Source organism: Caretta caretta, chromosome 21 (genome assembly GCF_965140235.1).
Source record: "Caretta caretta isolate rCarCar2 chromosome 21, rCarCar1.hap1, whole genome shotgun sequence".
Taxonomy (NCBI): Eukaryota; Metazoa; Chordata; order Testudines; family Cheloniidae; genus Caretta; species Caretta caretta.
In genome coordinates, this window is record NC_134226.1 from 18,556,003 (window position 1) to 18,568,646 (window position 12,644).

Sequence of the window (12,644 nt, forward strand, 5' to 3'; positions counted from 1 at the left end):
CACAATTGGAATTGCAGCTAGCAAGGGATATGAAGGGTAACAAGAAGGGTTTCTACAGGTATGTTAGCAACAAGAAGGTGGCCAGGGAAAGTGTGGGACCCTCACTGAATGGGAGAGGCAACCTAGTGACAGATGCTGTGGAAAAAGCTGAAGTACTCAATGCTTTATTTTTGCCTCGGTCTTCACAGACAAGGTCAGCTCCCAGATTGCTGCACTGGGCAGCACAGTATGGGGAGGAGGTGAGCAGCCCTCAGAAGTGAAAGAACAGGTGAAGGACTATTTAGAAAAGCTGGACATGCACAAGTCCATGGGTACAGATCTAATGTATCCGAGGATGCTGAGGGAGTTGGCTGATGTGATTGCAGAGCCATTGGCCATTATCTTTGAAAACTTGTGGCAATTGGAGAGGTCCTGGACAATTGGAAAAAGGCAAATGTAGTGCAAATCTTTTAAAAAGGGAAGAAGGAGATTCTGGGGAACTTCAATCCCCGGAAACATCATGGAGCAGGTCCTCGAGGAATCCATTTTGAAGCACTTGGAGGAGAGAAAGGTGATCAGGAACAGTTAACATGGATTCACCAAGGGCAAGTCATGCCTGACTAACCTGATTGCCTTCTATGATGAGATAACTGGCTCTGCGGATATGGACGTGATATACCTTGACTTTAGCAAAGTTTTTGATATGGTCTCCCACAGTATTCTTGCCAGCAAGTTAAAAAAGTATGGCTTGGATGAATGGACTATAAGGTGGATAGAAAGCTGGCTAGATCATCGGGCTCAATGGATAGTGATCAATGGCGCGATGTCTAGTTGGCAGCTGGTATCAAGCGGAGTGCTCCAGGGGTCAGGTTTGTTCAATATCTTCATTAATGATCTGGATGATGGGATGGATTGCACCCTCAGAAAGTTTGCAGATGACACTAAGATGGGGGGAGAAGTAGAAGTAGATACGTTGGAGGGAAGGATAGGGTCCAGAGTGACCTAGACAAATTGGAGGATTGGGCCAAAAGAAATCTGATGAGGTTCAACAAGGACAAGTGCAGAGTCCTGCACTTAGGACGGAAGAATCCCATGCACTGCTACAGGCTGGGGACTGACTGGCTAAGCTGCAGTTCTGCAGAAAAGGACCTGGGGATTACAGTGGACGAGAAGCTGGATATGAGTCAACACTGTGCCCTTGTTGCCAAGAAGGCTAATGGCATATTGGGCTGCATTAGTAGGAGCATTGCTAGGAGATGGAGGGAAGGGATTATTCCGATCTATTCGGCACTGGTGAGGCCACATCTGGAGTATCGTGTCCAGTTTTGGGCCCTCCACTACAGAAAGGATGTGGACAAATTGGAGAGAATGCAGTGGAGGGCAACGAAAATTATTAGGGGGCTGGGGCACATGACTTGTGAGGAGAGGCTGAGGGGACTGGGCTTATTTAGTCTGTGGAAGAGAAGAATGAGGGGGGATTTGATAGCAGCCTTCAACTACTTGAAGGGGGTTCCAAAGAGGATGGAGCGAGGCTGTTTTCAGTGGTGGCAGATGACAGAACAACAAGCAATGGTCTCAAGTTTCAGTGGGGGAGTTCTAGGTTGGATATTAGGAAACACTATTTCACTAGGAGGGTGGTGAAGCACTGGAATGGTTACCTAGGGAGGTGGTGGAATCTCCATCCTTAGAGGTTTTTAAGGCCTGGCTTGACAAAGCCATGGCTGGGATGATTTAGTTGGGGTTGGTCCTGCTTTGAGAAGGGCTTTGGACTAGATGACTTCCTGAGGTCTCTTCCAACTCTAATGTTCTATGATTCTATGACTCTGTGATTCTATGACGTGATCGTGCCGCTCTATTCGACATTGGTGAGGCCTCATCTGGAGTACTGTGTCCAGTTTTGGGCCCCACACGACAAGAAGGATGTGGAAAAATTGGAGAGAGTCCAGCGGAGGGCAACAAAAACGAAAATCAGACAGAAACGAGATAGAGCTCTGTGGAGCTTTGGGATATAATACATAGTTCAAAATCATTTGCTTGTTTACATAGTTTTAAGGTGACTGCAAAGGAAAGAAATAGTTTGATTTTTTTTTTCCTTCTCTTTGATGTAGAAGGAAGGATTAGGCAGAATATTTAGGATTTTTTCTTTTCAGGGCTTGGCTATTCCTGTTTTACTTGGCAGTATTATGGAAAACTGGGGAAGTAGTAGGATGATGATCTTATGAGTAGCAAGGAGGTGAAACTGGGCAACTGAGTGGGGGAACATATTTTGAAACGATTACACTGTTCTTTGATGTATTTATTTACTTAAACTCCTGACAAACATTGGAGAGAAAATAAGCTTCCTTGTTAAAGATCCAGCACTGCTCCCCTTTAAGTAGGGGCTTAACAGGCTCCCATTCCAGTAGTCTGGGCCTCCAAGAGACCTCCAGAAAAAATGGAAGAGGAAACGTGATATTCTTGATATTTCTAAGCTAAACAGAACAGGCAGGAAAAATCCTTTCAGGCCTTCCTTATGCATGATAAAGAAGCAAAAAGGGCACTGAATTCTTTTCTTTCCTTTATAGGAGAAATATTCAACACAATTAACTTCATGGTCACTTGAAAATTACTTTATTTGGATTTTAATATTTTCAGAAAATAGTTCTTCCCCCAAATCATCCCTTCTACCTTTAATTATGAATATTTTGTAGCTGACTTGCTTCCTTCCTTCAGGATAGGTCTCCCACTGTGCTTCAGTGGGGTAGCTAGATAGGTACAGCAGCAACTGTGGTTGCATGAGGAGGGTATAGGGCATTCACAGTGAAATGGTGAATGAGGGAGGGTGCTCTCTCTGGCCTGCATCTGAGGGGTAGCTTAGATGATGAGAAAGGAGAACAATTCTTGTGAGAATAAGCTAGGAGGAGCATGCACCGTCCACCAGCCGCTTTGAGGTGTGGGGAAGGCTGAATATTGTCTGTCTGGAGCGGGGAGGGAGACAGAGCAGTGACAGCAATATTCAGTTAAAGAGGCAGCTGTGCCCCATCATTCCTGGCACAGACCATCCCTCCAGGATGGATCCAAAAGCTTCTTTAAAGGTGACCCTTTGGTGGCAGAGGAATTAACTTGACTCTGGTCTTTTTTTCTACAGGGGCTAACGAGGTTCTGCTAGTGATTGGAGGCTTTGGCAGTCAGCAGTCACCTATTGACGTGGTGGAAAAATATGACCCAAAGACTCAGGAGTGGAGTTTCTTGCCAGTAAGGAATCATCTGCTTTACTACATTTTTCACCATGAGTGGGTCCTGCAAATGTAATGGATCAAAATACTGATAGGTCTAAACATTCTGATAAGGGATAATTGCTTAGTGTTCCCCTTACGGACTGTCCATTCTCTTCCGCTTAGAATTGGAGCTTTATGTTCAGAGGGACTGCTGAGATTTAGATGTTGCCAGAAATGTTAATGATTTAGCATGCTTCCTCTGCTTGACTGAGATGTGCACCGGTGCCCCAACTCAGTACTAAGGGCTCTTTTAGGTGAGATACTAAATTTAGATCCCAAGCTCTTATGGCGGTTAAAAATTCCCCTGAAACTTTTTGCAAGGGTTTGTATGAGTTTCTGTGTTCTGGCCAGATTCCAGCTTGGATGACTGTAATCTACCTCCTTAAATTACGACTGAAGTTAGATTCAGTATTCTCCATTTCCTCTCCTAAGCTGTTGTGTAGTGTTGCTATTAGCTGTTAAACAGCTGCCAAGTTCTATCCAGAGGACGCTGTATTTCAGTGGTGAAATGATGCTATTGTATAAACAGTGTATAATAAATGAGTGAAGTTGGTAGAGCACAGTAAGATCTGTGGAGAAAAGATGCCACTAATTGATGGTCGTTAGTCTTAATATTGATAACATAGACATATCAGGTTTTTTGGAAAGATTAATTAAAATATTATCTCAGGAAATATACGTTGAGAAAAATGTCTTACTTCATAGATCAATAGATATCAAAGCCAGAAGGAACCACTGCTGTAGATCTGCCCCAAAATAATTCCTAGAGCAGATCTTTTAGGAAAACATCCAATCTTGATTTTAAAATGGTCAGTGATGGAGAATCCACCATAATACTCAGTAAGTTGTTCCAATGGTTAATTACTCTTGCAGTCAAACATTTACACCTTGTTTTCAGTCTAAATTTTCTCTAGTTTCAACTTTCAGCCATTGGATTGTGTTTTACCTTTCTCTACTAGATTGAAGAGCCCGTTCTTCTTCGAGATGAGTGTCCCTGTGGGTGCGCCTTCGCTCAGAGATTTTTACAGCAGTACTCGCATAGGCCATGCATGCACGGTGCCTGCCTCACGCACCTGCCATGTCTCAATAGCATGCGTGCGCGGCCGGTCTCCTCAATTCCTTCTCTACCATCCCCAGCCTGAGACGGAGCTCAGCAGTCACTGAAAAACTTCTTTGCTTTTAGCTAGTCTAGTTAGTTTTACACATTTTTACCATGTATTTAGTTAGATAAGTTTTATTTTTCCTTTCCCAGTCCCTCAAAAAAAAAACTAACCAAAAAAAAATCCAGTTTTTTCTTCCTTCCTGTTTTTCTTGTCAGTTAGTTCATAATATGACTGGCTCACAAGGTTTTACGTGCTGCACTGCATGCAGAGACGCCATCCCTATTTCAGATGGCCACTCTCAATGTGTTGGCTGCTTGGGGGAGTCCAACGTCCCCCGGAAATGTATCCACTGTAGTAAATTAAAAGCTAGGGCACGAAAAGACAGAGACCTCAGGCTCAAGCTAATATTAATGGAGAAGTCCCTCGGACCTGCCTCCGACCCGGGTGCAGTTTCCTCATCGAGACAAAGCCCTCCTAGGTCAGCAAAAGATTAAAAAAACAGCAAAAAACTGACCACGTGCCTCGCCTCACAAAGACTTACCGCTTCCCAAACGATCTTCGAGCGGGTCTGTCTCCTCAGTGCCAACCACTCCACGGCTCAGCACATATGAAGCGCCGGGCACCTCTGGCACCGCACGTACCCCGGCTGCTTCTGAGGCACACCAAGGCTTCAGGCTTAAAGTTGCCTCTTCTCATGCAGCACCGTGAAAGACCCAGTGCTGCCTCAACTGAGCCTGCTTGTGTCACAGCCTAGTGTGGTTGCTACTGTGGCACTGGCACCTCACGTCCCTACGCCTGCCTCTATGGCACAGTGGCATTCGGCACCACCCAACCCCAAGACACCGCAATTGCAGCTAACAGAATGCACTGGCTGCAAACACTGCAGCACCGCAGTTGGTTCATTCAGGGGTTTTACTGGTGTTACCGACCCTACAATCCCCCCTGCTTGATACTGATCCTTCACCAGACCTCTCAACACGGCCCCGACAGCTATCTCCTATTCCCTCTCACTTCTCTAGTTATGAGGATGCCGATGTTCAGGGAGGTTTTTCACCATACCATTCCTCCCAACTCCAGACCCCAGTCAGCAGGGGACACAGGAGATTCAAGGTCTTCATACTCCAAGGACCTACCACCCTGGTATGCACACCCATGGATGGGACCACCCGTGCCATTCCCCAGACAGTGGCGTTACTGGGGCCCCTGGGGATCATACAGGAAACACCATGGTGACCGACACAGCCCCAGAAGAGGTGACACCACATCTCCTCTTGAACATGTGCATACATCTGTGACTGAACTACGGGAACAGCCTGCAGTGCTGCATGCAGAAGAAGAGGCTTCTGACACCTTTCCAAACAGCATTAACCTGTCATCCCCACCTCCAACAACAGCGGATGATTTTTCTTATTCTCAGGATCTCTTCGAAAGAGTGGCTAATGAATTTAAGATTACCCTGGAGGAAGTACCCAAAAATCAGCGTGAGCTGCCCAACATCCTGCAACCTTCCAGTGCATCTAAGATTGCCCTCCTATTAATGGAGCCATTATGGACCCTGCCAAGAATATCTAGCAAACACCAGCCACTATAACCCCTACCTGCAAGTGAGCAGACCGGAAATACTATGTCCCTTCCAAGGGCTCGGAGTTCCTTTTCATACACTGAGCACCCAATTTGCTGGTAGTTGAAGCAGCTAACCAAAGGAACAAACAGCATCTCCTGTTCACCCCTTTTGACAAAGACAGTAAAAGGTTGGACCTACTCAGTCAGAAAGTGTGTGTCATGCACACTACAATTCAGGGTGGCTAATTACATGGCCCTATTGGCCAAATGTTACCACAGAAACGACAGGAAACTCATGGACTTTATTACCGATATTCTTGAGGACAAGAGACAACAATTCAAACCTGTAGTTCTGAGGGGCTCTGCGACAGCAGTCGTGATGCGTTGAGCCTCATGGTTTACATCTTCTTTCCCACATGAGATTCAGAATACCTGTGGAAGATCTCCCCTTCGATGGAGACAAATTATTTGCCACAAAGACCAACAAAGTGTTGCATACCATGAAGGATTCCAGAGCGACATTCAGGTCCCTAGGCATCCATACACCATCGACTAGAACAGGGACGGGCAAACTTTTTGGCCTGAGGGCCACATCGGGTTTCTGAAATTGTGTGGAGGGCCAGTTAGGGGAGGCTGTGCCTCCCCAAACAGCCAGGCATGGCCCGGCCACATTGATTCCTACCCAACAACTGGAGTTCATAGGTGCACACCTCGATTCATTAACGGAACTCACATCTCTCCCACTCGACAGATTCAACACCATAAGAAATCTGATCGCCAAGTTGCGGAACAGCCCTCAGGTCACTGCCTGTGACTGCCTGCAACTTCTGGGCCATATGGCCTCTTGTACTTCTGTGGTCAGAGAAACACGCCTCTACATGCGGTGCTTCCACGGCTGGATGACCACTGTCTACAGGCCAAACGTACACGGTCTAAACAGACTTCTGTCTATCCCTACCAAAGTCAAGGACTCACTCATATGATGGACCCTTCCACACAATCTCTGATCCGGAGTCTCATTCCTACAGGACTCCCCCTTCATTATAATTACTATAGACACACCCCTCACTGGCTGGGGAGCACACATAGGGTATCATACCACTGAGGGACTTTGGTCCCCTACCGAAGCTTCTTTACACATAAACCTTCCAGAACTCCGAGCAGTGTGCAACGCTTGCCTCCAATTCCTCCCCCTTCATCAAAAACCAAAACATCAGGATCATGACTGACAACATCGCCTGCATGTTTTTTATAGAGAGACAAGAGGGAGCTCGATCCCACTCTCTTTGCACCGAAGCTGTGAAGCTCAATATCCAACTCAATATCCAGATTTCAGCTTCTTACCTATCCGGTTCTTTAAACACTACCATGGATGAGCTCAGCAGAGCATTTCCCCTAGAACACTTATGAGAGATAAACAAGATCATCTTACACAACATATTCAAAATATGGGGCTACCCGAAACTGGACGTTTTTGCAACTGCAAAACCAAGTATCTGGAATCCCGCTCCAGAGCAGGCCTAGGGAAACACTCCTTAGGGGACGCGTTCATGATCCAATGGAGTGGCAAATTACTGTATGCATTCCCCTCGATGCCACTTCTACACAGTGTGGCTCAAAATACAGACAGACTGTGCCAGGGTCATACTAATAGCCGCTAAGTGGCCCAGGCAGGCGTGGTACACTTTTCTTACCAGGATGTCCATTTGTCCGCTGATTCTGCTGCCCCTTCTTCCAAACCTATTATCACAGCAAAGCAGTCGACTACACCACCCCTGCCTACACCTCAAAGCATAGCTCCTCACTGGTTCTTCAATGAGGAATGTGATGGGGCAAGGCCAGATGGCTATAGAAAAGTAGTGGGAGATAGATATATTAGCTCCAGGCTAAACAAATCCCTGGTACGAGGATAAGTTAAATGGCAGGTGCTCCAGGTCAATTAAGACACCTGGGGCCAATTAAGAACTTTCCAGAAGGCAGGGAGAATGCTCGGTTGATTGGGACACCTGAAGCCAATCAGGGGCTGGCTGAAACTAGTTAAAAGCCTCCCAGTCAGTCAGGTGGGTGTGCATGTCAGGAGCTGTGGGAGGAAGTTGCGCTGTTGGAGAGGCTGAGCAGTACACACCATATCAGGCACAAGGAAGGAGGCCCTGAGGTAAGAGTAAAGGGGAGCTTGAGGAAGTGAGGGCTGCTGTGGGGGAAGTAGCCCAGGGAATAGTACATCATGTTTCTAAAAGGTCAGCTACCATAGTTGATACTATTAGGGTCCCTGGGCTGGAGCCTGGAGTAGAGGGCGGGCCCAGGCCCGGGCTCCCCCCTTTACCCTCACCCCCCCAATTAATCAGTGAGACTGGGAGACAACAGAGACTGTGCAAGGGAGGATAGCTTCTCCTCACCTCCCTCACCGACTTATGATGAAAATGGCTCAGTAGACTGTGACCCTTGTCTCTAGACACCACAAGACTGAGGAAACTACTATCTTTGCTCATCCCATCACAAAGCGGTTCCTCAAGGGCCTCCAGTCCCTATACCCAGACATTTAAGCTACCCACTCCACCTTGAGACCATCTCTTAGTCCTAACATGCGTGATGCAGCAACCATTTGAACCGCTAGCAACGTGTTCTCTCCTGCACCTATCCGTGAAAACTGCGTTTTTAGTGGCAATTACCTCCGACAGACATGCAGGAGAAATCAGAGCACTCCTGGTGGATCCACCGTACACTATATTTTTTTAAGGACAAAGTCACCCTTCAACTGCACCCCAGATTTCTTCCCAAGGTGCACTCAGCTTTTCACATCAGTGAACCTATCAACTTACTTACCTTTTTCCCTAAGCCACATACAAACACTTTTGAGTTAACAGTGCACACACTGGATGTGCGCAAAGCTTTGTCCTTTTACTTGGACAGGACTAAACCCTTTAGGAATTCCCCAAAACGCTTTGTTTCAATTGCGGAACACTCTAGAGGTACAGCCGTCTCTAATCAGAGACTTTCCAATTGGATAGTGGGTTGCATTCGCCTTTGTTATCAATTGAACAACATGACTCCTCCAACTTCTATTAGAGCACACTCCACGAGATCCCTGTCAACGTCTGTGGCTTTCCTACGTAACATTCGCTTTGCAGATATTTGCAAGGCTGCCACTTGAGCTTCTGAACACATCTTTGCAAAACACTATGGTCTTATTCAAGGACCCCTAACTGATTCTCGTATGGGCTGAGCTGTGCTATGTACAGCTTTTCTTACCTGTTCCAAAGTCCCTACCACCTCAAGAGACAATGCTTTTCAGTCACCTGGAGTGGAGCACCCACAGTGGAGAAGAAGAAGAAGTTAATCACCTGTACAGTAACTGAAGTTATTTGAGATGGGTGTCCCTGTGGGTGCTCCACTACCCACCCTACTCCCCTCTACTTCGGAGTTGGAGCGGTTTCCATAATAGAGAAGGAACTAAGGAGCCCGACCACGCATGTGTGCTATTGAGACACGACAGGCGCACGAGGCAGGCACTGCATGTATGCGGCCCGTGTGAGTACTGCTGTAAAAATCTCCCAGCAAAGGTGCAGGGGCGCACCAACAGCTGGAGTTGAGCACCCACAGGGACACTCATCTCAAAAAACGTCAGTTACTGCACAAGTGAGTAACCTCCTCTTATTAAATATTCCCCATGTAGGTACTTATAGACTATAATCCAGTCACCCCTTAACCTTCTGTTTGTTAAACTTAATAGGTAGAGGTCTTCGAGTCTCTCATTATAAGGAATGTTTTCTAATCCTTTGATCATTTTTGTGGCTCTTTTCTGAACCCTCTTCAATTTATCCACATCTTTGTTGACTTGTGGACACCAGAACTGTACACTGTACTCCAGCAGCAATCACACTAGTGTCAAATATAGAGGTAAAATAACCTCTCCTACTCAAGATGCCCGTTTATGCATCCAAGGATTGCATTAGCTCTTTTGGCCACAGCGTCACAGTGGGAGCTCATGTTCAACTGATAATCCACCACCCCCCCGAAATGTTTTTCGGAGTCACTGCTTCCCAGTATAGAGTCCTCCGTCATGTAAGTATGGCCTACATTCTTTGTTCCTAGATGGATACGTTTGCATTTAGCCGTATTAAAACACACATTGTTTGCTTGCACCAAGCTTACCAACCAATCCAGATCACTCTGAATCAATGACTAGTCCTCTTCATTGCCACTCTCCCAGTTCATGTGTCATCTGCAAACTTTATTAGTGAAGGTTTTGTTTCTTCTTCAAGTACTTGCTCATCTCCATTTCATGCTAGGTGTGTGCACGCCACATGCACAGTTGCCGGAGATTGTTCCCTTAGTGGTATCCATTGGGCTGGCTCTAGCACCCTCCAGAGTCGTGTGCGTATATGCTGATATAAGGGGCACTGCCGGCCCCACACACTCTCAGTTCCTCAGCCCATGACGGTTGCTGGAGTGATCCTTTCTTGCCCTGACAAGGTTACTTCCCAGTGATTTCAGACTCTTTCTTCATACATAGTGCATTTAGTTTTTCCAAGTTGTGATAGCGTATATAGTTCCTATTGTCAAAGGACTTTTTGCCCCAGGGGCCGGGTGTGCCTCGGTCCCCAGGCTTCAAGCCATGTGCTTCTTGTGGCAAACCTATGCCTGTGTGTGACCTACAGTCGAGTGACTTAAAGTGCTTGGGGGAAACTCATGTAAAGGACAAATGCAAAATTTGTTGGGACTTCAGACCCTGCACTAAAAAGGACCGGAACATAAGACTAAAATCTATCCTCATGGAAACTGCCCTCAGACCTGTCTCAGAGCTGAGCCACTCCGATTCGGCTCCAAGTACTTTGGCATTGGTGCGAAGCACTCCCCCAACACCATTCTCCATTGCTGGTGCCAAGGAAGAAGCACAAAAAGCAGCACATCGAGAGAGGGCGCTCGCTGGTGCAGAAGAGAGACAAGTGGGGAGAGCGAGTGAGACCCATGCCAGGCCGCTCTTCTACCCCGGTCCCACGTCAGCACCATTGACTCTGCCAAAGGTGTTGAGTCTGGTGCCAGGACCTTCCTCTGATACCAGGGAGCCACCGCGGTACCAATGGACTGACGGTGCCATCGACCCTGGAGGCTTTTCAGGAGGCTAGGGACCTTTCTCTCTCTTCCAGTCCCTCCAACCCCACTGGGGCACGTACCAGCTCTAGCGTCTGAAAGCAGGAGGGAACAGGGTGTGTCATGTGTCTTCTTGGCACCATCCAGGGGGAAGCCCCACACTCCCTGGCACGCCGCTGGTCCCTAGAATACCAGCACCATATGGAAGTGGATACCCTTCCACCATGGTTGCCGAGAGGAATCCTCTTCGGAGTCTATGGGGAACCCTGTGTATCACCAGAAGCCCACCATCGATACCCAGCCTATTCCCCATTGAGCTTCACTGCTGATCCCCTAGCGGGCACCTAGGCGGTGGATCACTGGCCAATGCCATGGTCCTATTGGAACCCCTAGGGGTTTCCCCCAGTACCAAGGCATGTCTCCCACTGTTCCTACTTGGTGGCCTCCAGGAGACGGGATACTGCTCCTTTCTGCTCGGCACCAGACCCCAACTCCGGTACTGACCCTGATTCTGAAGTCCAGGAAATGCCACAAGTGGACATAATGGAGGAGGAGGAAGGAGTGCTTTCTTCTCATCCTCCCCAAATGAAGCTGTCATGGGTCCCAGTAGCCTACTTCCCCAGGACAATTTTAAGGCCCATCAGGACCCACTGAAGCAGGTCACTTGAAGCCTGGGCTTGAAGATCAAGGAGCTCAAAGAGACATCACACAGCTTTATTGATATCCTGGCTGAAGCAGTTCTATCCAAAATTGCCCTACCCATCAGTGAGGCAGTGATAGGACCAGTCAAGGCCCTGTGGCAAACTTCTTCTCTGGCCCCCACCTCAAAGAGGGCAGAGAAAAAGTATTATGTGCCAGCAAGCAGGTTCGATTACCTGTACTCACATCCTTCCCCTGGGTCCCTGGTGGTGTCTGCAGCTAACAAACGGGATAGGCAGGGCCAGTCGAGAGCTACCTGAAACAAAAAGACGCTAAGAAACTGGACCTTTTCAGAAGAAAGGTTTATTCCATGGGTAGCCACCAACTGTGTATTGCCAATCAGCAAGGTTTGCTGGGGAGATATGATTTTAATCTATGGCACTCCCTGAATAAATTCAAAGACTCCCTGCCTCAAGATTCAAGACAGGAGTTTGCAGCGCTCCTAGAAGAGGGTTAGAACATGGCCAGGACCTCTCTCTAGGCGGCTCTGGATGCTGCTGACTCGCTGGCCCAAACAATGGCCTCCACAGTCACCGTGAGGCACTGTTCTTGGGTCCAGTTCTCCGGCCTTCTCCACAAGGTCCAACAATCAACCCAGGACTTCCCATTTGAAGGCTTCTCCCTTTTCTTGTGGCAGAAGGACACGAGACATCATTGACACGAGGGCCACCCTACGATCCTTAGGCCTGTATGCTCCATTTGCTTCCAGAAAACACTTAATGCCCCAGCAGCCTCCTCAGTTCTCCAGACCTCCAAGACAGGAGCTCTACAAAAGAAAAAGCAGAGGTTATAAATGGTGCCAACCACTCCCATCCACCTCAGCCTCCCAGTCGGGGACTCAGATACTCTGGCAGGCCTTTTGAAGATGTTCCTGAGGGCGCTGCACTAGTTGTCATTTCAGATCTGCCACCCTCTTTTATTTTTGGACCATCTGTTGCTCTTCAGCCTGGCT

The 12,644-nt window shown here is 47.6% G+C and overlaps 1 protein-coding gene across 11 annotated transcripts in view; it reads left to right on the forward strand.

Annotated features, from left to right (window-relative positions):
• Nucleotides 1–12,644, forward strand: part of KLHL12 (kelch like family member 12) — a 145,187-nt gene that overhangs the window by 48,983 nt on the left and 83,560 nt on the right. For all 11 annotated transcript variants that reach the window (XR_007353453.2, XR_012665674.1, XR_007353452.2 and 8 more), the window contains one exon: nucleotides 3,107–3,213. Coding sequence is in view for 6 of the 11 variants with exons in the window: in XM_048826638.2 (XP_048682595.1) it covers nucleotides 3,107–3,213 (107 nt within the window). In the remaining 5 variants the exon portion in view is untranslated. The remainder of the gene's footprint in view (nucleotides 1–3,106; nucleotides 3,214–12,644) is intronic.